The sequence below is a fragment of the Antedon bifida genome, chromosome 7 (assembly GCF_963402885.1).
Source record: "Antedon bifida chromosome 7, ecAntBifi1.1, whole genome shotgun sequence".
NCBI lineage: Eukaryota > Metazoa > Echinodermata > Crinoidea > Comatulida > Antedonidae > Antedon > Antedon bifida.
In genome coordinates, this window is record NC_136232.1 from 25449727 (window position 1) to 25476700 (window position 26974).

Consider the following 26974-nt stretch of genomic DNA (forward strand, 5'->3'; position numbering starts at 1 on the left):
GAGATTAAAGCACTTTCTGAACAGGTAAACAACATTTTAATATATTTTTATTGTGAACACAGAACACTGTATACATTACACTAGTATACTTAAAGATGAGCCAATAGAATAAAAATTACAACAATCATGTTTTTTTTTATAATTTATTGTTTGTTATTGTTCAGAGGTGATAAACATGTGCAGCTACTGTACTGTGCCTTTCACAAGAGGAAGGGAAAGAAGTTGACCTATGACCTCTATTTTAGAAGAGATTCAAATACTTTCTGAACAGGTAAAACAAACAGATTTTGTTTTTTGTAAATTAAACAATGTTTCTGAAATATATAGATAGGTTTAAAAATAAATAAAATAAGTTTAAATTTAAGATTAAAATGATCAAAATTAGCAGTTCATAAATTCTTTAAAAACATAATGACCCATAAGAGGTGCTTGGCTACGGATGCCTGGGGTCTGGGTTCAAACCCTGTGTGATGCTAAGATTCTCCAATTTAACTTTGTATAGCTTGTGTATATGTCCGTCTGGTTTACACCAATTAAAGTCTAAATATGTGACTGTTAATATGGTTAATTTTCAATCTGTATTGGTATCTTATCATCTGAATTTTATGTATTATAATCATTATTCAGAATATACAGTAAATCAATAATTCAATATAATACATGGCATTTAATATTTAAATATCTTCAATGCTTTATCATACTGATTTATTACAGCAATTTTTCGTGGCTGATGTGAAATGATGCATAATCCTAATGCCAATTTTGTTTCACCAATCACTTTAATGAATGTACCATCTTTATCAAAGAGCTGTACATTGTAATCAGTTGATATAATGATGTTATCATCTTTATCAACTACTACTGCACATGGGTCTGTCAACTTTCCCACATCATTATATGATGTTTCAACAAGAACTTTGATTATTTTTCCATCGTTATCAGTGAGTAGTAATCCATTATTATGGTCTAATAAGAGCACCTGTCTTTGGTTTGTAAAGGTAACATCAATTACTCTTGCATTATTGTGTTGTCGCCATCTATGGATAACCTGTCCACTATCAATGTTAAATGCGTATGTATGATTAATACCAGCTACATAGACAACATTTGATTCCTCATCTACATGGATACCTTCTGGAAATGACAAAACTCCTTTACCATATGTTCTAATCACCTCACCATCCATGTTGCATATTGTAATGCACTCATTACCAGCATCACTGAACGCTATGTCACCATTCTTCATTTTGAACATTCTATTAACTATTGTACCTCCTCCTGGTAATCTAATTTTACCAATGTGTTCTCCTGATGGCTTATACTTAAGTATTTCATTTGTCCAACGTGAAACCAGCAAGCAATCATCTTTATACTTAAGTACATCTTCACCAACAAAGTCTAGTTTGATAGAATTGATTAGTTCTTTTTGTACTGTGATTTTCATTGGTGAGTTTATGATGTGTTTGCCATCAACTGTCACATCTAATCTACAAACTCCTGGGATTTCACATTTTCCTGTAAATAAATATTCTCCATTTTCTTCTTGAAACTTTATTTGTTCCTCAACTTCCTGTGCCATCCATGTTGCATTCAGTTGAGTGGCATCTACTTTACATTTATGTAGTTTTCTTACTTTTACTACAATGGTTTCATTTTCTATCACAGATTTCTTTGCTTGTAATGTTAGATAGTCAGCAGTTGTCACTTTAATTTCCTTTTCAATGTTTTTCACATTTTCTGTGGCAATCTTTTGTAATTCAACAAATTTCTGTTTGATTTGATGAAAGTGAATTTGTCCGTCATCAATTGGTTTTATTTTTGGTACCTCATTAATTCTGTCTCTCAGTTCTTTAACCACCATTTTACTTAATTCCATTGCTGATACTTCATTGTCTTTCAATACTTCTTTAAGTAAACAAAGTTTTGTGTTCACATCAGATATTGGCTTTCTTAATTCTTTTGTTTGTTCATCAATCTCTTTCTTTTTCTTTTCAAAAATTGTTTTTGCTTGCTTCTTCATTATCTCTCCATTCATTTTGATTGTCTTGATGGTTTCTTGTACATTGTCTTCAATATCTTTTAAAGAATTTGATTTATTTTTTTCCAGTTCTGTATCAATCTCTTGAACTCCTTTTAAGATGTTTTTTATTTCTCTTGTATAGGTATCGGCATCCTTTTCTAATTCTGCTAAAAGTTTCTGAAATGATTTAAATGCCTCTGAAATTGTTATTGGCTTTTGTTTGCCTGCACAATTTCTGTGACCCAAGATTGAAGGCCTACAACTTGAACAGATTGTGTGTTCACAATCCTTGCAGTAATATTCCAAGGGTTCACTGTGAATCTTGTACTGTGGGGGTTGTAATGATGCAATCTCATCTGAGCTCATTTCCATCATATCATCTATAGTAGCTGGAATTCAAGAAATGATAAATAATTATATATTCATTATTTCTTCCTATCTTTTACAAATAAAATTAATATTCATTAATAGTAACAGTTTAAGTTAATAAAATGTTCATATAAAAAAAACTTTTTCAATATATTCTCTGAGGACATTGTTTATTTTCTAATTTCCTGTAAAATTACATCTCACTTTCCGCAAAAAGAGATTGATTATAAAGACTTTAATGTGACCGCTCACAACATATCAGATTTTGTGCGATATGCAGCTAGCCATACTGTCTAATCATATGTACTACACTGTACTGTATATTTTCAGCTAACAGTACAGTCAATTTTCCTTGAAGATGTATTTGTATTTCTTCTACATTGTCAGTTTTTAAAGTTTAGGACGGCACAGTCAGAATAGCATTGAGATGGAGATTTATAACCAACAAGTAACTCTGATAGCTTGTGAAAAAAACAATTTTTACCATGATATTCTCTGGGCACAATTTGTTTCTACATTATTTTTTTTAATTTTTAAAAAGGCACCGTTTTCTGTTTTTTATTTTTGCTCATACTTTGGAGGATGACTGCAGGACGGTCAGGGAAAGATTAAATGAGATTTCTGAATGGAGAACAAATGTGTAGATACTTAAAATGACCTGAATGCTTATAATGGTGTTTTGAACATAAATATGGTACACCTGTTTTTTATTCAAACAAGACATCACAAAATAATAGAACATGGAAACTACTTTTTTTTAAAAAATACAACAGGAAAAGTGGCACATTTGTTTTATTAGATTGAAGCATTGCAAAATGTATGACTCACCTTCTCCTTTAAGTATTTGAAGTGCTTCTTGGTATTTGTCTTCGTCAATGTGTGTTGTCCATTCCATTTGAAATGTCTGCTGATGTTCCTCTGCCACTAATATTTCTGATAGCTTTATAAGAAGTTCTCCACTTTGATACATTTCTCTTAATTTTATCAGAGCAATGGGATCCAGCACAGACAGATTAAATATTATAGAACCGTGTTCTGCTTTGGTTAATTTTGACCCACGTTGTTTGAAAAAATCAATTAAGTTTTCCAGTATCAAAATCATCCTTTCCCCCTCATCTAATGGTACAGCATCTTTATGTTTGTCAAATTGATGCATAAATTCTAACACGTTTGGTGTAAGAATTGACAAAGTTTGTTGTTTTTCTTCAAGAAAATGTCGTAAAGATTTCAGTTTGTTATCAATGCTTCTTAGTTCAGATGACCTACCATCAGTGGGAGTACTCTGTGATGATTGCAGAGTTTGATTAATTGTTCTTTGCATTGATTGCAGGTTACCATCAATAATTGCTAGTACAGGTGACTTATTGTCTCTACTAAGTGGTAAAGATTGAAGATTTCCATCAATACTGCTTAGTAATGATGGACCAAATGCAGAGACAGTTTGCAAAGTTTGCTGAATGTCATCAACAGTTCTTTTTAATGATTGCAGTTTATCATCTAGGTGTCTTTGTATAGATAGGCTTTCTTCAGTGGAAGTACTTTGCGATGGCATTTCATCACGATTATATTTTGTAGGTGGTTGATCTCCAGAGTCAGACTTGCGTTTCAGAGTGACCGGTATCGTAACTTCTGTAATAAATGTAAAATAACATTTCTGTTTTTTTTTTTATTCCGTGATTAATAACAATTTCAATTTACCTTATTAGAAATTACATGATGACCTAACTTTACTAGCCATTCTAACATTTAATCAATATTTGTTTTTAATAAATGGATACTGTGTGCACCTCTAATCAAGAGTAATTTAAGAATACTATTTAAGCCATATCTAACATTTTCAGGTTCATTGTTAACAACAAAAAGAAGAAAGTTTGAAATTTGAGTAAGTAAGTAACTTTTTAAAACTAAACTAAATTAAGAATTATTTTTGATAATGTGAAAGGGTTCCATTACTTACCTTTAGTGAGAATATCTGCAGCTCTTTGTAATTCAAACCTGTTTAAGGTGTTAATAAATTCAGCCATTTTTTTTTCACAAATGATTTGTCTGTGTTGTAAATCCATGAGCAGACTCCATCCATCTTGATAATTCTTTGGAGGATCATTATACACACAATCAATTTTGATCACATCCTCCGGTATCAGTTCATTACCTAACATCAGAATCTTTTGTTGATGATGACTGAATCTTGTAATAATGATGGGGTTAACATCGAGAAAAGATGGAATGTCAATTCGAAGTTTGTCCACAATACCAAACTGTTTAGTGGCCTTTATTGTATCATACAGAATAGTGAGATCTGTTGAACTGAGATCTCCAGAATCACGTAACTTATTCAGCAAGTCCATCGTTGTCGTTGTAGAGGCGTTATACAAGTCAGCTTGTGCAATGTTACCTTGATACAAGACTTTCAGTTTCCTGATAAGTTTTCTTTTATCGTACCAAGTTGAAAAAGTTACTAAAGCCTGGTTAAAAGATTTTTCAGATATTTCTAGAATGAAATAGAAAAAGACAAGATAAAATATACCTAATTCTTGCAACTCTTAAGGCAGTTATTAAAACATTTTCAAAATTTATGAACAGTTAATATACTTCGAATAAGTTGTTGCTTACAGTGAATAGATTTCTTATTCAGTAATTTACTGACACAACTATACACTTCCATTTTAAGGATTATATTTGTAAAATAAAATGTTTTAAATGATTGAGACAGGATTACGTTTTTAAAAAGGCATTTTAAGATTAATTAAATCACATATTGAATATGTTATTTTGTTTATAGTTTTAATAAAGTTAATAGTGTATGCAATCCAGGATTTGTAAAATTCAAGAACTTAAAATGTTCTACTGTACCTGACGTAGCCATTTTGTCAAATAAGTACTTGTTTTCTATCTATTGGTATATTTCTGAAGAAAAACAAAAACAATCTGTATGACTAGGCATGGTCCTGTGCTGTATTCTCATCTGTATTTTATTCAGTATAATTCTATTTGCGAATATCCCATAGCATAACTATTGTCAAGTTGAAACTAATTGGTCAATTGTTCAGATGTTTGTACTATTACTCTGATGTAATTACTAATTACAACCTCCAGATTACCAGCCTGGGGTTCATACCTCTAGACCACCGATCACTGTGACTATGGTTAGATTCAAACATGCAATATTCATAGGTTACTTCATTCGTTCATCTTTTTATTTCGGAATACCATGATGAAATAATATATCCATAGGAAAAAAGAAGCTTAATCTAAGAATATAATAATATCAAGCTTGTGTGGAAAAATAAAATAATGGGGAATATTAGCTTCCAAATGTACAGAAAAGACTTATCCACCAGATACAACAATCTATGCATATATACAAATTTAATATAAAAATGAGTACAAAATGTGTACATAAATGTATTTATTAATAAAAAGTAATGAAAAATACCTTAATTCCAAATTTGAAATACAATTATTAAATGATAGGCCTAAGCTTCCAACTCAACAGTCATGAATTATGTCTACAAATATACTTTATGCAAAATAGACTTAAAGAATAGGTGTTGTAGATGTTCAGTCATTCGAACAGTTGAACCTCTGATATTGTGTTCATTCGACCTATAACCTTAGTATTATTATTATTATTATAGTATTGGTGTATTGTATATTCAGTGACTCGAGTCATAAAGACATAATGTGGTTATGCAGACAAAACTAGACTTTCTATAGCATTTATCAGCCAATTCAATAGAGAGGGAAATGGCAACCAACATGGCGTAACTAAAACTTTGTATAATAGATTGTATAACAGCAGACCTTTTGCTATGGTTCTGTATGCTTCCTCGAGTGTATCCCCCCCCCCACCCTAATTGAAAATATCAGGCTATGTTTGGTAGAAAATAGATACACCGCAACCATTAGAAAAAACTGCTGTGCGTCCGGGACATAAAGGGTTAGGTGATTTGCATGTTTTCGCTTTCGGAAATTAAAATCATGCATAAAACACAGTTTCTTAAAGAGACAAAGGATGCAAGAAAAATCGAGTAATATCAGAGAGTTGTAAATTAGAACAACTCCCTAGGTAAGCAAGGCCTAGAAGAATAGAAATCTAAATATGTTTAGCCAATCTATCTCATTGTTGAAGCCAGGAAAAAAACACGAGAGTGACAATTGTCACACCCACACACACAACGTGCGTGGCAAACGTCCCAGGAAAGCAACGCATGTGCAGTGTTACTAAATTAGTAATTTTGTAAACAAACTTTTTCTACGCGACTAGCCCTTGGTAAAATAAAAGGCAATTGAAAATACACTGGAAGCGGCGGGATTATTAGCCATTTTAGGAGACTATTTTGGCCTAGCCTAGGCTAGTTTGAAACGTCAGGAAAAGAGGGGTTCATTAGAACCCTCAAGCTTGATATTTAGAAACTTAAAAGTACAAGTATAAGAAAATCCTAAACAAGTTGTATTTGATTTTTAAAATAGTATATACCTTTGATTTATTCAGAACCAATCTTTTTCCAACAGTTTAGGTGTCACTTGTGCCGTCAATTGGATCATGTGATAATAGTTGTTCCTACTGTTTGCAGACATTAGATATGTAAACTAGACTTTGTACCGGCAATGAAATCTCAAAACAAACATGCACATAGATAAGTACATTTGTATCGTAGGAGTGTATCATAGGCTAGAGTATTATAGGTGTAAAAAAAATTAATATTTGGATTTGAAAGATTCTTCTAGGTTTGTTATAGTTTAGTACAAACATTCTATATTTATTATTAATCAATATAGTTAACATCTGAATTAACATTTTGTTTTGCTTTAACAATTGATTTCTTATTAAAAACTTGTCTTTTAACAAATTAGAGGGCACTATATAATTTTCATTTCAATTTTAAAAAGGTACTGTTCTGCAGTTCATTGACTCCTAACATTAGAGGGCGCTTCGCTATCTAGTAAGATACTGACGTGTTTACCAGATAATTTAATCAGTTAAAAGTAAATATTTTTACCATAGGCTGTTTTGGAAAAAATCGGGCTAAATAGAAATTAAAAGACCAAATACAACATACAAGCGTACAATAATAATACCAAGTTTATTTTTTCATATAGATTCATTAAAATATGCAGTTTATTTATTATTATTTTTAACTCCTGTTTATCTAATCCAAATAAAAGAAAATTATTTACCATAATGAAAAAAAAATCAATTTACAAATACAGTACAGTGTCTAATTTCCTAATAATTTGCTGAACAACAAGCATTTCAATAATATGACAACTTGTTTTTAATTCAACCTAAAGAAAGGAAACTACGTATAAAATTACATTCAATAATTATATACTTACTATTCTAGGACAACCCCACCCCCTCCTTTCCCTGCTCAATTATCCATTGACAATTACACTTTATGTGACAACAAAATATGTTTATGGACAAGATGATGTCAATTCTATTTCCAAATAAAGAAATTCTATTTCTAAATAAAGAATTTATATTTCCATTTACCAAATAAAGAAAAAGAAAGAATAGAGTTTCTCCGCACCACTTTCATTCTTGGGATATGGCACTGGATCGAATCTATACTTAAACTCAAAAGTCAAACTTTTAATTAGTTGGTGAATATTTTGCTGTTAATTTCAGGTATACACGTGAAGCCTATCTTGAACTTGTAGAACATGTGAGGGAGGTGTTGCCTATGTTTCGTTGACGAGTGACTTTATCACAGGATTTTGTGGTGAAACAGAAGATGAACATCAGGACACGTTGTCACTGCTTCAACAAGTCAACTACAACTATGCATTTCTCTTTGCTTATAGTATGCGACAGGTAATACACACTTTATCAACAAAATTACCCCCTCAACCTAATCTACTCAATCACTGAACCTCATTTATATTCCACTTGAGGGAATAAAAGAAATAAAATTCTACAAATTGGATATTATAATATTTTCGGATTCCGAGGTACGCTAAAAGAAAATGATAATAGTATGATGATTTTCAGCAGTCAAGTTTTCCGGATCAAACTTATTAATATATTCAAATGGCTGTACGGCCAGATTTACAGGGACTGTAGGTCAGGCTAATACAATGGGATAATTTAGTATAAACGTATTAGTTACATCATGGTTTTAAGGCCAATTTACACAGATGAGCGGTAACGGTAATAACAAAATGTAGAATCTATGTTACTTCTTATGAAGATTTATACACAACAGGGAGCGGAAAGGCGGTTTCCACTCAGGATAGATACGTGTGACAAGCTACACGGCTTTCTGTTCCGCTTACCGTTACCGCTTGTCTGTGTAAGTTGGCCTTAACATTCAGTATTTGGCTCAATTGGTTGCATTCACACATGTGTATTAGTTACATTTTACCTCATTTTTTATGTGTTTTAATAAAGTTTTTTACATTTTCTGTTGTTTGCTGTAAGATAAATTATAGAACTTGATAACAAATTATGTTTCAATTACTTGTTAGAAAACGCATGCCTACCATCGAATGAAAGACGATGTTCAGGAGGAGATTAAAAAAAGAAGATTAAATGAAATAATAAAAGTGACAAGAGAATCAATGAAGAAAGTAAATGAAGAATATGTAGGAAGACAAGAATTGGTGCTAATTGAAGGGGTAAAGTTTTATCAGTCGATCAAAATCAAGTTGGTACAGAGAATGTGCTTTACTAATTTCTAAACTTAATTATTATTAACTAGAGGGTGAGCTCGCTTCGCTCGCTTCCCCTCTAGGAAGTGTAGACGATGGTTCTCGGAATGATAATGTTCTTCTTTTACGTTTTCTGTCGGTTACCATTATTGAAAATGCTTGACATTCGTAAAACTAAACTATTCTGTTTCACAGTGTCTTAGATGATTAATAACATTTTAAAGTATAGTCTTTATTATTTGGTAGGGCCCTTATAGGGCGGAGGTGGGGAGGTGGAGTTCATTTGAGGGAGGGGCTTATTCGAGGGATATATGTTAAATTTTTTAGTTTTAATAATATTGTAATGATTTTGGGGTAGAAGAAAAAGATAGAGGGCAGCAGATGGAGGCAGAGTTAGGCAGGAAGAGAAGCAGAGAACGGACGTGAGAAAAAGGGCAGAGAGGGATTGGAGAAGGAAGGCAATGGAGGGTTACCTCGAGCTGCGTTAAAAAGGAGGGAGAGATTGGAGCTGGAAAAGCAGAGAAGCAGGGAGAAGACGTGTTAAAAAAAAGTATAGGGACATTAGAGAAATTGGAAAACAAAGTGTAGAGAAGATTAGAGAAAAGAAAGAGAAAATTAGAGCTGAATAATAAAAGGAGAGTTAAGACACAGCAGGTAAGTTAGCCGGAGGGTACAGCCTACCGCTTGTGCTGCTGTTGGAGACATAGTGAGCCGGAGGTTGCGCCTACTGTACTGGTTGTATCACTATTTGAGACATAGTGAGCCGGAGGTTGCGCCTACTGTACTGGTTGTATCACTATTTGAGATAGCTGAGCCGGAGGTTGCATCGACTGGTTGTGTTACTGCTTGAGATACAGTTAGCCCGTGGTACACCCTGTGGTTGTGATACTGCTTTGCTGGTGGGTACACCTTTTAGCCAGTGGTTAAGACTACTGGTGGTTACCCTGTTAGCCGGTACGTGGTTACACCATTGTGTTGGTGTACGTGCTGTTGGAGGTTACGCCATTGTTGGTGGTTACGTTGCTGTGGAGGTTACACCCTTGTTGGTGGTTACGTTACTGTGGAGGTTACACCATTGTTGGTGGTTACGTTGCTGTGGAGGTTACACCCTTGTTAGTGGTTACGTTGCTGTGGAGGTTACACCATTGTTGGTGGTTACGTTGCTGTGGAGGTTACACCATTGTTGGTGGTTACGTAGCTGTGGAGGTTACACCATTGTTGGTGGTTACGTTGCTGTGGAGGTTACACCATTGTTGGTGGTTACGTTGCTGTGGAGGTTACACCATTGTTGGTGGTTACGTTGCTGTGGAGGTTACACCATTGTTGGTGGTTACGTTGCTGTGGAGGTTACACCATTTGTTGGTGGTTACGCTACTATTTGAAGTTACGTCATTACTGGTGGTTACGCTGTTGTTTCAAGTCCGGCGTAATAGCAGAACTAATTTAATTATTAATTATTATAATCGGTTGTTACAAATAATTTGGAATCATAGAAGAATAAAGGAGGTCACTCCACAACTTGTAATTGATTTGTTTGTTTCATTCAAGTGTGCTGCAGTACCGCAGACCCCTCCCCCCAAAAGGGAACGAACCCGAGAACGGATTTTCGTTACAATATGGTAACATTTATAATCAAATGAAATCCTCTATCTAATAGATATGAAAAGTGGTAAAAAAGAATAACAAATGCTTGGTAAATTGTAGAGAACAGTGCGATGAATTCTACTACAAATAGTATAATTGTGTTATTATAAATGTGGATGGGATAGACGTTTATTAGATAGTTGGGTTGGCGGGGGAGGGGGGGGGGGGGGAAGAGGTGATTATTATTCAAAGTGATGTTTTATTGGAGAGGAGTTTATTCAAATAAATATCATCCTAATAGGTATTAATACATTATTTAATTTAAACATCTTTTAAAACTAACTGCCGTGACAGAGTGGGCCGTTTCGGCCCAAGAAAGAAGACATTACGGCTTGCAACATGGGCAGATATCTTGGTCCTAACAGGACACAGATAGCCTACAGTTATTCCTGCCAGCTTACTTAATAAAACTCAGCTATCAGGATTTCACTCGATTAATGTCTTATCATCAAATCTCCCTATGTAATTTTATAATACTATTCTCCACAATATATTCCGATTCTTTATGGCGTATATTTAATTTGATCTTTATTAATTTGCAGTATAATTTTTATTTTTTAACTACTGTACCTTTCACATGCACGGTCCGTTCCTAAAATAAACAAAAAACTAAAATGGCTATGACTAATGGCCAACTTAAGCTCCAGTCCTACTATAGTATCTGTTTTTTTCTTCCGTCTTCCAAAGGGACACTGTATTGATTGATGGAAAGTGCCTGTTTCCAGTCACCTTTAGGGTCAAATCTATTATTTTAACTGCTCCCTTGTGTATAAAAGAGAGAAAATAGTTGAAACCAAGTTGCTGCAAGGTGAACTTATCATAAACCCGGAAACTACTTGACCGCCAAGAATTGAAATTGAGTAGAAAATCTACTGTTGAAATCATAAATGTTGTTAAAAAACTCTTTATAATATCTTGATAAGATAGAAATATGGAAAAATAGCGTCGAACTGCACATTAATGTTATCAAATCTACGTTTCGCGGTACATCTGAGATAGATAAGGTAGGTATCCAAGGCGGAGATTTGTACCGAAGTTTTTGCATTGTGCTCGCCTATGTCAGAATTAACCATAATTTATATATAGATTGAAATCATTTTTTAATAAATTTTTTTTTTATTTCTTATTAACAGAAAAGTAAGATATCACAAGATGATTTTGCAGGACGTATTGACGCAGACACAAGTTATCATATCGGATAAAATGATTCCAGAAAGCAAAACGTCTGCCCATATGCAACCAATAAGTGTTGGTGATTTCATTGCTGTTCAAGTAATTCTTCATTTTATTTTATTTCATAGTTCAATGTCATAGGTCAATGTCAAAGGTGCATGTCAAAGGTCAATGTCAAGAATGTTCTTCACTCGTAGTTACTGTGTTGTAAAACATTTATTTCATTTCATTCATTCATTTATTCTTTATTTTCAGTAACATGTAAAAGTATAACTTTGAAATCTCTTTATATACAGTACTATACAAAAATACAATACATTATTATATATATATAATAAACAATAATGTGTTGTTAAAAAAATAATGTATTTATTCTTAATTGTTACAGTTAGAGCTTTCTATACTAGTACTCTGTGCAAAACTTTAAGATATTGATTTTCTATTATTTTCCAGATCACAGATTCAAATTCACAGGTTTTAAAAGGAAAAGCACTTTACCACAGTAGCTGCTCAACTTTTGCAACAACAGAAAAAGAAAGGACATTGGCACATGGACAATTATAGTAGGTTTTATTTTCTTACAAATGTAATTTAATTCAACAGACCATTGATTTTGATAATGTCTTCTGTCGTTCACAAACATCCTTTTTGTAACACTATCCTGAAATCTCATTCAAATATATTTCTATTGTCAATTAAATGTTTTTATTTTTTGTATTGTTCTTTCAGATATATTAAATACATACTTGTGTTTTAATATTTTAAAATGGAAGTCAAACAAAACAGGTGGTTTAAAAAAAAACTGTATCAAGAGGAGGTGTGATGAGTGCATTATTTTGCCGTATAGCCTAGCTAGGCAATATAATGATTATAACACCCCTGAGTGTATCCTTGACATTTGATGTATCACATGCCATTCACTATTTGTTCTAATGAATGGAAAATTGATATCTAATGATGGTAATGAATGGTACTAATGAATGTTCAGATTTCTGTAAAAATTGTAAATTTTGACAATTTTCTCTCATGCAATAGAAGCTGGCTGGTGAAAAATAAATATGCAATATCATTGCTCCTCGACCTCTGCGGCCAAAACGATATAGCACTGTTTTTTTAATGAATTGCGTGTCTGGATGAAAAACAACTTTCTTAAATTAAACGATGACAAAACAGAATATGTTCTCTTTGGATCAAAGCAGCAGTTGGAAAAACTGCCACTAAGTTTTATTTACATTGGTGAAACCCAAATAGACTCAGCTAGACAGGTTAGAAATCTTCGTCGTCTTTTCACTTACGAAACATCCGAAGGATTCGAAAGTTTATTAATGAGGCAGCAGCTAAACAACTTGTTCATGCTTTTGTCACTTCACGACTGGATATGGGAAACTCATTGCTATATGGGCTACCACAAAAACAACTCCACAGGCTTCAACTGATTCAAAATACAGCGGCACGAGTTGTTAAAAAATTACCAAGATATGGACACATATCAAATACCTTGGAAAGATTGCATTGGCTTCCTGTTAGGTACCGCATTGTTTTTAAAATATTACTCTTTGTTTTTAAGTCTATTAATGGTATGGCTCCTAAATATATTTCTGACATGCTTAAACTGTATGTTCCCGGACAGAATCTGCGTTCTAGTGATACGCTGCTTCTACATCAGCCTAAGTCTCACCACTCATGGGGAGACAGAGCTTTCACCGTTACTGCTCCTCGTCTATGGAATGCTCTATAGAGGTCTATAAGATTTTGCAAAACTGTTGATACTTTTAAAAAATTATTAAAAACACATTTATTCATTAAGGCATATGGAAATCATGAGGTTTCCAGACTTAGAATTGTATAGTATACTTTTTCCTGGCCAGCATTATCTTTGGGGTGCCTCTGTCTTGGTTGTTGTCTCTGAGCACCTGGTCGTCTGTGGCAAGGCAAATGTGTATTCTGCTCCTTTGATTGGTCACCTAGGTAGGGGTCCGGGACCGCGACAGAACGAGAACGGATGGGGACCCTCCAAAAAAATTGCATTTTATTTGTCAGGAATTTGTATGACTTGTTTTTTATTTTTTTTCGAATGCGCCTTGAGCACTCTTGAGTGGTATGTGCGCTATAAAAATCCTATTATTATTGTTGATATAAAGTTTGCGGTACACCACATGTATTAGTTCTGAAAAGAACTGTTGAGTTTCTCGACGTTTCGATCAATATACTTTGATCGTCCTCAGGATTGAGAATGCAGAAAGTCCAGGAAACTTGGAATATAAGTGGGAAGGGGTGGGACCAGTGTGAAAGCCAGAAACAATGGCAAGTTCACACAGTGGGAGGGATTGAAACTAGCTATAGCAGAGCATTGTTTTTTAAGAACAATAGTGAATGGAAACTTGCTATAGAAGAGCATTGTTTCTGATAGGTGTGAAAAGCAGGGTGAGACAAGCTAAAAACAATAGCATTGTCTCAAAGTTGGGTGTGGACTGGCCAAACAAGACCATGTGTCCAGACTGGGTTGTGAAATGTAAACTGGCCAGAAACTATGGCATTGTTTACTGTCGATGAAGATTCTTGTTGAATAAAGATAGCCAACAAATGTCACTGATAACAAATCCAATATCTTGATGAACAGTATTGTGTTTGTAGATTTCAATAGCTTCCCTGGTTCGTCTGGTATGCCAAGAAGGAACGGTAGCAATTAGTTCAGCATCTTTCCAATTAACTGTTGTTGTTTGTGAGAATGCATAACTATTGATGATTTGTCTTGCTCTCCTCTTCTGGCATGGCCTTGATGTTCTTTGAGCCTGGTTTGAAGGTCGCGTCCAGTTTCCCCAATGTATACCTTTCCACATTCACATGGGATGCAGTATACACCAGGTTGACTGTGTTTAGCTGGTTTTTCCTTGTGTGTTTGAAGACACTGTGACAACTTGTTGACTGCACTATGAAATACTTTTATGTCGGCGTTTTGTAGTACTCGCTGGATACGATGAGAAAGCTGTCCCAAATACTCTACAGGATCGTTGTTGTTGGTTGACGATGACTTGAAGTCCTTCCTGTTGTAACCATTGAGTTCCAATGCTTTGTTGACATGATGTATTTCTTGTCGGAGACACTTCTTGTCACTGATGGTGTGCGCTCTTTTGATAAGACTTTTACAAACTGATTTCTTCGTTGACGGATGGTGGAAAGATCGCTTGTGTAAATATCTGTCCGTGTGCGTGGGTTTGCGATATACTTTGTGGGACAGAGTGCCCTCAGGTTCCTTTGTGACAAATACGTCAAGAAATTGTAAACTGTGGTCGTTTTCCTCTTCCATGGTGAATGCAATGTTACAGTGTTGAGAGTTGAGGTGTGTTAGAAAACTATCTAAGTCCACCTTGTTGTGCTGCCAGATGATAAAAGTGTCGTCTACATATCGAAGCCAAAGTTTTGGTCACTTGTTGGCGGAGTAGAGTGCTAGATGTTCGAGCTCCTCCAGAAAGATGTTGGCAATGACCGGGGATAAAGGAGATCCCATAGCCGTGCCTTCAGTTTGTTCAAAGAATTGATCTCGCCACTTGAAGTTGGTAGATGTTAGACATAGTAGAAGTAACTCGTGGATTTCTTATTATTATTATTATTAATGGTGTATTAAGACAAGACAGGAATAGACAGGAATATTTTGAAGGAATAAAAAACATTTTTAGGCACTATCAGTTTTGTTAGCCACCTTTAGCTTCTACAGTAAGTCCAAGGCATCAATGCAAATCATCTGAATCCAAGATGACTTAACCTGTAAGATAAAGATTTAGATGGATGGAGATTAAAATTCATTCAAATCCGTTATTTAGTTTACAAATAATGATTGTTTATGAGTGAAATGGTACGAATATTTTCATGAGGTGAAAAAATAACAAATTTTTATCTTTCACCGAATTCAATTATTTGTACCATTGTACAAATATAAAACATTCATTATTTGTTCAACAATTCGAAGAGGCAACGCTCCAATTAGAAGAGTAGAACAATTATAGACAGCGCACACCAGGTTGATTGAATGTGATCAGTCAACAACAGCTTAGTGCAAGTGGTTGCTCACTGTAAAACAAAATTGCAGTACTTTTTTTACAAGGTACGCTACGTCACGTTTAGTTTGTGACCCACAATCGTCCAATCAAATGACAAGAACCTACTTAGGTGTGTAAATTACTTTATTTGTGTTGCAGGATAATAAAAGCTCACCTGTTTTTGATTCAAAAATAGTTCTCATTCCATTTGAAATTTCTGATGATTTTTCTCTGCCACTAATATTTCTGATAAAAGATGCAATTCACTTTGATAAATTTCCCATATATTCAAAGAAATGGGATCCAGCAGACAAATTGAAGGTTATGCCTGTTCTAAACATCTGCATTTTTGAAAACGAAATCCAGTTCTGGGAGTATGGAAAATAATTTCTGCTCATCATCAGGTTTTAATTGTTTAACCATAGAATCAAAAACACTTGGTTTATACAATGACAGAACTTGTTTTTTTTCTTCAAGAAAATCTTTGAAGTGTTGCAGTTTATCATCAATATTTTGTAATTCAAATGGTCTATCTTCAGTGATACCTGTTGATGGATTTTTAACAATAGCTCTTTGTAATAATTGCAGATTTTCCTCAATCGTTTTAAGTACAGGTGACCTATTCATGGTAGGTGGTAATGATTGTAGATTTTTATTAATTGCTATTTGTAATGATGGCCAAACTTTAGAGACATTTTTTAAAGATTGCTGAATTCCATCAACAATTTTTTGTAACAATTGCAGTTTATCATCAAGTTTTTTTTTAATACCGGATGGGCTATTATTTTTCTTCTTTTTTTTTGGTGGCTGATCTTCAGAGTCCGACAACTCTTGTTTCGGAATATCAGGTGTCTGAACACCTTTAAAAGAAAAAAAATTACAATGTTCGGTAAGAACCTATCCATCATAATGATCTATTCTAATGCTAATATCAGTGTTAATGTTAGGCATATTAACAATGAATATATGAGTATATCTAATTTGTTTGTCTAAATATTACAAACAGTTTTATTCAGTTTTAAAGATGTATGTCTCCTGAAAAAATAATTCATAACAACATTTTTGTTGAATATGCCATTTTAATGTAACAAAATAGTTATCCACTTTGCCCAAAAATTGAATCGAAAAAAAAATGTATTTACCTGAAAGTGAAAAATGGTCAAATTGACTGCCTATAGTTTCACCTTCTTTTACAGATTCTTTTCCTTGTAATGTTAGACAGTTAGCTGTTCTCAATTTGTATAAATTTTCCATGTCAATCTGCTGTAGCTGAACAAATTGGTGGTTGATTTGACAAAAATCAGTTTTTCCATCATCAATTGGGTGTGTTTTTTGTAAATTGTTAATTCTGTCTGTCAGTCCTTTAACTACCACTTTGCCGGATTCCATTGCTGATACTTCATTTCCTTTCAATACTTGATGCAGTAAAATACGTTTTTTATTCACATCAGATATTGTTGTTTTTAATTCATTTGTTTGTTCATCAATCTCCGTCTTTTTCATTTCATAAATTGTTTTTACTTGCTTCTTCATTGACTCTCCATTTTTTCTGATTGTCTTGATGGTTTCTTCTACATAATCATCAATATCTTGCAAACAATTTGATTTATTTTTGTCCAGTTCTGCATGAGTCACAATAACTGTTTTCAAGCTGTTTTCTAATTCTGTTATAGAAGTAGTTGCATTCTTGTCTACTTCTGCTGACGTTTCTTTAAATGTTTTGAATGCTTCTGAAATTGATATTGGATTTTGTCTCCCTACACAACCTCTGTGGTCCATTTTACAATTCGCACAGATTGAGTGTTCACAATCCTTGCAGTAAAATGTAAAAGGTTTATTGTGAATCTGGCACTGTGAAGGATATAATGATGCAATCTCATCTGAGGTCATTTCCATCATCTCATTTATGGAATATAACTTGTCATCTGAATCTGAAATTTAAGAATGATAAATACCATGGTAAAATAGGCTATATCCTTTAACGATTTAAAAAAAAACTAATATCTAATTTTCTTTTTAAATTTCCTGTAAAATTATATCTCTCTTTCTGGGGAATAACATTGATTTACATGTGACCACTCAAAGCTATGTGCCACAAAAGATGCAAATCTTAGTTTTGTTATATTTATCTGGCTACCAATACTGTATAGTTAGAAGAATGCAGTAAAGGGTTCAATTCAATAAAATATATTTTTTCTTAAGATTGAAGCATTGCAACAATTATTTCTTACCTTCTTCTTCAAGCATACAAAGTGCTTCTTGGTATTTGTCTTTGTCAATGTGTGTTGTCCATTGCATTTGAAATGTCTGCTGATGTTCCTCTGCCACTAATATTTCTGATAATTTTATAAGAAGCTCTCCGCTTTCATACATTTCTCTTAGATTTATCAGAGCAATGGGATCCAGCACAGACAGATTAAATATTATAGAACTGTGTTCTGCTTTGGTTAATCTTAACCCATGTTCTTTGCAGAAATGAATAAGTCGCTGTATTGCTGAAAATAGTATTGACTCATCATTTGTTGTGATTGTGTTTTCACATTTGTAAAGTTGAACAATGAAATCACACGCACTTGGTGTAAAAATTGACAAGTATCGTTGATTTTCTTTAAGAAACTGTTTTAATGATTGCAGTTTATTATCAATACTTCTTAGTTCAGATGGCCTATCATCAGAGGGAGTACTCTGTGATGATTGTAGAGTTTGATTTATAATTCTTTGTATTAATTTCAGTTTTTCATCAATGATTGTTAGTACAATGCTATTGTCAGTAATCAGATGTAAAGATTGTAGCTTTTCATCAACAGCTGTCAGTAAAGATGGCCAAACTTTAAAGACTCTTGGTAAAGATTTCAGAATTTCATCAATAGTTCTTTGTAACGACTGCAGTTTGGCATCTAGGTTTCTTTTAATAGATGGGCTATCTTCAGTGGAAGTACTTTCTGATGGAAGTTCATTGCGAGTCTTTTTTTGAGGAAGTTGATCTTCAGAGTCTGTCTTCCGTTTCAGAGTGACTGTCATTTGAACGTCTGTAAAAAATAAAAAAATATATTTAATGTTTTATTATTAATTCAAATACCTACTTTATTTTTGTAGAAAATACATGGTGTATTGCAAATCCTACTTTTTTTGCATTGGCCATGTTAGCATTTGATAAATATTTTAAAAATAAGTTTGCTTATTTTGTGCACCATAAATCATGCAGATTAAGAATACTATTTAAGCCAGTTCTATAAATATTAGCTCCATTGTTTACAGCAAAATGTTTGTTTGAAATTATATGGAGAAAATTTAAAATTGGAGTACTATTGGAATATTATTTTAAATCTACTAGCCTGAGAAAAATGGAAATTGTTTTTATAATGTAATGTTCCATGACTTACCGTTAGTAAGAGTTTTTACAGCTTTATGTAGTTCAAGACCCTTTAAGATCTTAATAAATTCATCCATTTTGTTATCTTCTTCACAAATTACATTAGTGTGATGTAAATCCATGAGAAGACTCCATCCATCTTCATAGTTCTTTGGTGAATCATTGTACACATTATCAATTTTTCTCACATCCTCCTGTATCAGAACATTTCCTAAATTCTGGATCTTTTGTGTATGATGGCTGAATTTTGTAATAATGATTTTTCTAACATCAGGAAAAGATGGAATATGAATTCTAAGTTTGTTTACAAGAGCAAACTGTTCAGTGGCCTTTATGGTATCGTAAAGAATAGTGAGATCCTTTGAACTCAGTTTTCCAGAATCACGTAACTTATTCAGCAAGTCCATCGTTGTAGAGGCTTTATCCAAGGCAGCTTCTGAAATGTAACCTTGATATAAAACTTTCAGTTGCTTTAGAAGTGACCGTTCATCATACCAAGTTGAAAAACTGTCTAAAGTCAGTTTAAATGATTTGTCTAAAGTTTCTAAAAAGACAGAAGAAAAAAGGTAAAATAAAATTTATTCATCTCACACAATGCTTTTTCTTGATTGTCATTTATAAAAATGGGCATTACTGTATTTAAATCCAGAATTTGCAAAATAAAGTACTTCAAATGAATGTCATACTGTACCTGACGTAGCCATGTTTTCAAATAACAGTACTTATTTTCTATCGGTGTATTTCTGAAAAATGAAGAAATAAATCTGTATGACTAAGCTGTATTTTATTATTATTTACTACTGTCAAGTTGAAACTAATTGGTCAGATGTTTGTACTACTCTGACGTAATTGTATTTGTGACTCACAACTTCCAGATCACTGTGATTATGGTTAGATTCAAACATGCAATGACAATGATCTTATGACAATAGGCTTTTTTTATTGTGTATGTGTGAACAAAATAAAAGTAGGGGAAAATTAGCTTCCAAAAGTTGGTAGACAAGAGTGTGACCCACCCTCAAGAGCATTTAATATAAGTACAAAATGTGTACATAAATGTATTTATTAATTAAAAGTAATGAAAAATACCTTTATTCCAAATTTAAATACAATTCTTAAATGATATAGGCCTAAGCTTCCAATTCAACAAAATCAATTTGTTCATAAATTCTGTCTACAACTAGTCTTTCTGCAAACATACTTTTATTATGTAAAATAGACTTAATGAATAGGGGTGTTGTAGGTTTTCAGTCATCTGAACAGTTACTCTGAAAGTTTCTCTTATATTGTGTTCATTTGACCTATAACTTTAGTATTTTTATTATAGTATTGGTGTATTGTATATTCAGTGACAGTGACAAAAAGACTTTGATATTGTGTTTATGCACAGAAAACTAAACCTTTCTTTAGTTTCTTTTCATCTTGGCGTAACTAAAATGTTGTATAATAGATTGTATAACAACAGACCTTTTGCTATGGTTCTTTATGATGCAATGTTATAAAAACATGTTTAGAAAATACAACAGCTTAAATGAATTATTTTTTAAAGAAATATTTGTGGTGGTGTTGGAGCTACAAAGAAGATTGTGTGTAAAATCAGCAAGGTTATGGAGAGTAGATTCCAAGTGAAAATCTAGGTGAAAGTCTAAATTACAGTACACAAAAAATGACCCTCATTTATTAGGTACAACTATGTCTATTTAAAAAATATAAAAATACATTTGTATAAAGAAAATCCTAAATAAGTTGTATTTGTATTTTAAAATAGTCATAAATACCTTTGATTTATTCTGGAATTAAGTAAAATTTGTAACAGTTTTAGATGTGCCGTCAATTGGATCATGTGATAATAGTTGTTCCTACTGTTTGCAGACATTAGATATGTAAACTAGACTTTGTACCTGCAGTGTGAAACCTCAAAACAAACATGCACAAATACATTTGTATTCTAGGTGTTTAAAATAAAAATTTAACGGATGGATTTGAAAGATTCTTCTAGGTTTGTTATAGTTAAAACATTCTATATTTATTTCTAATCAATATAATTAACCTCTGAATTAAACATTTTTTGTTGTTTTGCTTGAACAATTGATTTCTTATTAAAAAGTTTTCTTTCAACAAATTAGAGGGCGCTATATAATTTTTATTTCAATTTTAAAAAGGTACTGTTCTGTAGTTCATTGACTCCTAAAACTAGAGGGCGCTTTGTGTGATAAAGTAAAAATCTTTGCTATCTAGCAAGATAGTGACGTGTTTACCAGATAATTTAATCAGTTATAAGTAAATATTTTTACCATAGGCTGTTTTGGAAAAAACATGTTAAAAACACAGGACTAAATAGAAATTAAAAGACCAAATACAATAATAATACCAAGTTTATTTTTTCATAGAGATTCATTTAAATATGCAGTTTATTTATTATTATTTTTAACTCCTGTTTATCTAATCCAAATAAAAGAAAATTATTTACCATAATAAAAAAAAAATCAATTTACAAATACAGTACAGTGTCTAATTTCCTAATAATTTGCTGAACAACAAGCATTTCAATAATATGATAACTTGTTTTTAATTCAACCTAAAGAAAGGAAACTACGTATAAAATTACATTCAATGATTATATACTTACTATTCCAGGACAACCCTCACCCCCTCCTTTCCCTGCTCAATTATCCATTGACAATTACACTTTATGTGACAACAAAATATGTTTATGAACAAGATGATGTCATAGCACTACCATATTTGGGCATATCACTAACATATTTGGGCACATCACACTTTTTTTGTCAAACTTATAGTTTGATAGTGGAGACAAAGCTTTAGATAATACAATTGGTGTCAACAAAAAACTGCTTGTTATATATCCAACCATTTAAAAATGATTTGATAGATGGAATTATAATATTCTAAGTTAAAAGAGTTTAGAGTGACCCTAATTGTTGCTGGAATTTTGGTTTATGAGGTTTATTCTATTTCCAAATAAAGAAATTCTATTTCCAAATAAAGAAGTTCTATTTCCAAATAAAGAAATTCTATTTTCAAATAAAGAATTTCTATTTCCAAATAAAGAAATTCTATTTCTAAATGAAGAATTTTTATTTCCATTTACCAATAAAGAAAAAGAAAGAATAGAGTTTCTTTATTCCAATAGGCGACCACCGCACCACTTTCATTCTTGGGATATGGCACTGGATAGAATCTATACTTAAACTCAAAAGTCAACATAAACTTGTTGTAATATTTTGCTATTAATTTCAGGTATACTCGTGAAGCCTATCTTGAACTTGTAGAACATGTGAGGGAGGTGTTGCCTATGTTTCGTTGACGAGTGACTTGATCACAGGGTTCTGTGGTGAAACAGAAGCTGAACATCAGGACACGTTGAACATCAGAACAAGTCAATTACAACTATGCATTTCTCTTTGCTTATAGTATGCGACAGGTAATACATTACCCCCTCAACCTAATCTAATCAATCACTGAACCTTATTCCTATTCCACTTGATACAAAGGGGAAATAAAAGAAATAAAATTCTACAAATAGGATATTATAATATTTTCAGATTCCGAGGTACGCTAAAAGAAAAGGATAATAGTATGATGATTTTCAGCAGTCAAGTTTTCGGATCAAACTTATTAATATATCCAAATGGCTGTACGGCCAGATTTACAGGTTACTGTATGTCAGGCTAATACAATGGGATAGTTTTTGTAACGTATTAGTTACATAGTGGTTTTGCAGTCGGCAACATGCATGTTGATTTAGCTCTATTGGTTGCACAATGGGATAATTTAGTAACATATTAGTTAGATCATGGTTTTAAGACCAATTGACACAGACGAGTGGTAACGGTAATGAAAATGTAGAATCTATGTTTGTTCCTTACAACACAAATACACAATGCAGAGCGGACAGGTTGTTTCCGCTCAGGATTGATACATGGGACAAGCTTGGCCGTTTTCCGCTTACCGTTACCGCTCGTCTGTGTAAATTGGTCTTTACAGTCAGCATTTAGCTCTATTGGTTGCATTCACACATATGTATTAGTTACACTTTACTTCATTTTGAATGTGTTAATAGAGAGATTTCGCAATCTTACGAATACGATAACGAAAACGGATACGTCACGCGCACGTTGTACGTGTTGCTTGGTGCTTGGCTGCCTAGGCCTAGCGTAACATAATGCGAGTGAGGACTTTAAAAACTGCTATTTATTAAAATTGACCTGGCATTTTAGTAAATTACTTTAGTAAATTACTTTCAATAAATCTATAATTATATTATAATCATGAATCATTCCTGATTCAAATGCAAAATGTGCAAAATAGATCAAAAACTATACTCGTTTTGTAGTTACGAATATGACTGGTGATATTCGTCAACACGAATACGCTTTACGAATATGAATTGGGGATCAGCTCAAAAGTTTCACAAATGCGTGACGTATTCGTTTTCGTTATCGTATTCGTAAGGTTGCGAAACCTCCCTAATAAAGTTTTTACATTTTCTGTGGCTTGCTGTAATACAACATGAACAAATTAATGTTTAATGTACTTTTTAGAAAACGCATGCCTACCATCGAATGAAGGACGACGTCCCAGAGGAGATTAAAAAAAGAAGATTAAATGAAATAATAAAAGTGACAAGAGAATCAATGAAGAAAGTAAATGAAGAATATGTAGGAAGACAAGAATTGGTGCTAATTGAAGGGGTAAAGTTTTATCATGTTAAATTATTCTATCAAAATCAAGTTGGTACAGAGAATGTGCTTTACTAATTTCTAAACTTAATTATTAATTGAAATCATTTTTGAATAATTTCTTTTATTATTTCTTATTAACAGAAAAGTAAGAGGATTTTGCAGGACGTATTGACGCAAACACAAAAGTTATCATATCGGATAAAACGATTCCAGAAAGCGAAACTTCTGCTCATATGCAACCAACAACTCAAGGATTTGTTGTGTTTACTCGATGAATCAGAACTAAATACATTAAGACTGATGGTACCAGTTAAAATAAAAAAATTTGATCTCTTTTTCTTGTGATGTTTTATATTGCTAATATGCCTTCTACACAAAAATCTAGCCCTCTAGTGTCTAGGCTTACAGTATGTGGTTGAAATAATACAGTAGAAATAGAAATAATATTTCTTTCATTGATTGATTGACTGTTGTAAGGTAGATTGAAAAATAAACCTTCATTCCTACAAATTGCTAAAGTTTGTTTTATTGATGTCAATTAATTTGTGTAATATACAATTTACCTTTTTTATTTGCTATAAAGTTACAAGGTGAGTGAATTACATTTACATATTTACAAATCAAATATAAATAAGCACCCATCGATTACATTCCTATAACAAAACGTCTCTAATTTAATATTTAGGTTTTTAAAATATATTTTGTATATAAATTCTAAATAGTCTTTGTAATGCAAAATATTTCACAATTTATTCTTCAATTTAATATTTAAACTTTAGTAATCAATACCTAGTAATAACAACTATCATTTATATATTGTTGTTGTTATTCTTAATTATAGTTCTGCTGTATTTAGAAAAGCTTGCAGAACAACATCATAGACATAAGAGGTTCAAGTACTTTCTGGTAAAGAGGTAAATTTAAAAACTTTTGGTATATTTGTATTGTGAACATAACACTACATTAATACCTTATACATTACACCTCTACTTAAAAATAAGCCTATAGAATGAAAATTATAACAGTGATGTTTTTGATAATTTATTGTTTGCTATTGTTCAATTTTATTTTAGATGAAAGATTATAATGTGCAGCTACTGTATTGTACCTCTCACAAGCGGAAGGTAACAAAGTCGACCTATGACCTCGAGTTTCAAATACTTCCTGAACGGGTGAAAAAACACGGTATTTTTTATAAATAAAACTTTTAATTTATTTGTATTGTGGACACAGATTACTAATTGTATACATATTAATCCAAAATAACATATAATTTTGTCCAGGCTTTGGAAAGCAAATGTGTTATAATTTACAGTATATATGGTATGACATTTTCTTACAAAATTTACAGAAAGATTTATCAATTTGTTCAAAATCAAAACTGTTTTTAGTTAATACAAAGATTTGTGACTCATAACAAGTGGAGTTATATTTAAGTGCTGGTTACCAATTCCATAGTTCTTAGTTTAAAATAAAAAATAAATGATGCCAGTATTCTCTACAGTAAAAAAAGAAGCAAAGTTAAATTTTAGAGAAAAACAAGTAGTAGAATGCAGTTTGGTGATAGCTTTTTACATACTTTTAGTAATTAAGTATTTGTAATGATTTTATATGCTTGTGTATTACAGCAATTTTCCGTGGCTCATGTGAAATGATGCATAATCCTTCTGCCTGTATTCTTTTACCAATCTCTTTGATGAATTTACCATCTTTATCAAAGAGTTGTACATTTTGAGAATTTGATACAATAATGTTATCAAATTTATCAACTACTACTGCTCTTGGCTTTGTCAGTCTTTGCCTTTGCATAAAAAAAAAATCATCATCATCACGATCATCAAGAATTGTTATTAGAACTCCATCAGTATGATATAGTTGTAATCCATGATTATCTGTTAATATGAGAATTTGCTTTTGGTTTGTAAAAGTAAGATCCATTACACGCATGTTAAGCTGTGACCATCTATTAATGACCTGTCCACTATCAATGTCCAATGGCACTGTACCATTATTATAATCAGCAACGTAGACAACATTTGATTCATCATCGACATGGATACCTTTTGGATTTTTCAATTCTCCATGACCAAATGTTTTAACCACCTCTCCCTCCATTGTGCATATTGTAATGCACTTCCCAACATTGTCACTGAATGCTATGTGACCATTCTTCATTTTGAACATTCTGTAAACTTGCGTACCTTTTGGTAGTTTAATTTTACCAATGTGTTCTCCTGATGTTTTATACTTAAGTATTTTATTTGTATTATGTGAAACCAGCAAGCAATCATCTTCATACTTAAGTACATCTTGACCAACAAAGTCTAGGTTGATAGAATTTATTAATTCTTTTACTACTGTGATTGTCATTGGTGAATTTATGATGCGTTTGCCATCAACTGTTACTTTTAATCTACAATTTCCTGGGATTGTACATTCTCTTTTTAAAACAAATTCTCCATTTTCTTCTTCAAACTTTACTTCATTGTGTTCATGTTGTGTCCATGTCGCATTTAGTTGAGTTGCATCTATTTTGCATTTATTTTGTTTTCTTATTTTTACTACAATGGTTTCATTTTCTATCACAGATTTCTTTGCTTGTAATGTTAGATAGTTAGCTGTTGTCACAGGTTTTGCATTTTCAGTGTCTAACTGTTTTAGTTGAATGAATTGCTGTTTGATTTGGGCAAAGTGAATTTGTCCATCATCAATTGGGTGTGTTTTTGGTAAATCAATAATTCTATCTGTCCGTCCTGTAACTTCCGTTTTACCTAATTTTATTGTTGATACTTCATTGCTTTTCAATAAATGATGGAGTAAATTCAGTTTTGTGTTCACATCAGAAATTGTTTTTTTTAATTGATCCATTTGTTCATCAATCTCTGTCTTTTTCTTTTCATATATTTTTTTTACTTGCTTCTCCATTGCCTCTCCATTCTTCACAGATTCTTTTACATAATCTTCAATATCTTTTAAAGAATTTGATTTATTTTTA

At 32.4% G+C, this 26974-nt stretch overlaps 4 protein-coding genes across 5 annotated transcripts in view; 3 read left to right on the plus strand and 1 right to left on the minus strand.

Moving 5' to 3' along the window:
- Positions 1-7080, plus strand: part of LOC144848825 (LYR motif-containing protein 2-like) — a 102762-nt gene extending 95682 nt beyond the window's left edge. Inside the window, exon 6 of the mRNA XM_078705759.1 lies at positions 7069-7080. The gene's annotated coding sequence lies outside the window, so the exon portion shown is untranslated. The remainder of the gene's footprint in view (positions 1-7068) is intronic.
- LOC144848769 (mitochondrial tRNA methylthiotransferase CDK5RAP1-like) overlaps positions 1-12909 on the plus strand; it is a 73107-nt gene extending 60198 nt beyond the window's left edge. Inside the window, exons 11-12 of one of the 2 annotated variants that reach the window (XM_078705685.1) lie at positions 12317-12440; positions 12610-12909. In XM_078705685.1, coding sequence (XP_078561811.1) covers positions 12317-12427 — 111 coding nt within the window. In that variant the 3' untranslated portion in view covers positions 12428-12440; positions 12610-12909. Of the gene's footprint in view, positions 1-12316; positions 12441-12592 lie in introns of both variants that reach the window. The other variant, XM_078705686.1, reaches the window with a different exon arrangement.
- Positions 340-5255, minus strand: LOC144848304 (uncharacterized). The gene is made up of 4 exons (XM_078705019.1): positions 5243-5255; positions 4347-4880; positions 3218-4018; positions 340-2409 (listed from the first exon to the last, which is right to left on the minus strand). The coding sequence occupies exons 1-4, from the start codon at positions 5253-5255 to the stop codon at positions 668-670; spliced, it is 3090 nt and encodes a 1029-aa protein (XP_078561145.1). The 3' UTR covers positions 340-667.
- A 9671-nt stretch (positions 12910-22580) lies between the features above and the next one.
- On the plus strand, positions 22581-25056 carry LOC144849024 (uncharacterized). Its single transcript, XM_078705977.1, has 6 exons — positions 22581-22718; positions 23839-23988; positions 24121-24282; positions 24563-24569; positions 24821-24893; positions 25053-25056. Exons 1-6 carry the CDS (start codon positions 22710-22712, stop codon positions 25054-25056), a joined length of 405 nt encoding a protein of 134 aa, XP_078562103.1. The 5' UTR covers positions 22581-22709.
- The last annotated feature ends 1918 nt before the right edge of the window (positions 25057-26974 follow it).

What these genes read in the sequence shown, in the direction of transcription:
- LOC144848304 (XM_078705019.1), bottom strand. An exon ending in TGCAGATATTCTCACTAAAG is followed by an intron (nt 4,019 to 4,346) that starts GTAAGTAATGGA and finishes CATTTATTACAG; the next exon opens with AAGTTACGATACCGGTCACT. An exon ending in TCAAATACTTAAAGGAGAAG is followed by an intron (nt 2,410 to 3,217) that starts GTGAGTCATACA and finishes CTTGAATTCCAG; the next exon opens with CTACTATAGATGATATGATG.
- LOC144849024 (XM_078705977.1), top strand. An exon ending in AATTGGTGCTAATTGAAGGG is followed by an intron (nt 23,989 to 24,120) that starts GTAAAGTTTTAT and finishes TCTTATTAACAG; the next exon opens with AAAAGTAAGAGGATTTTGCA.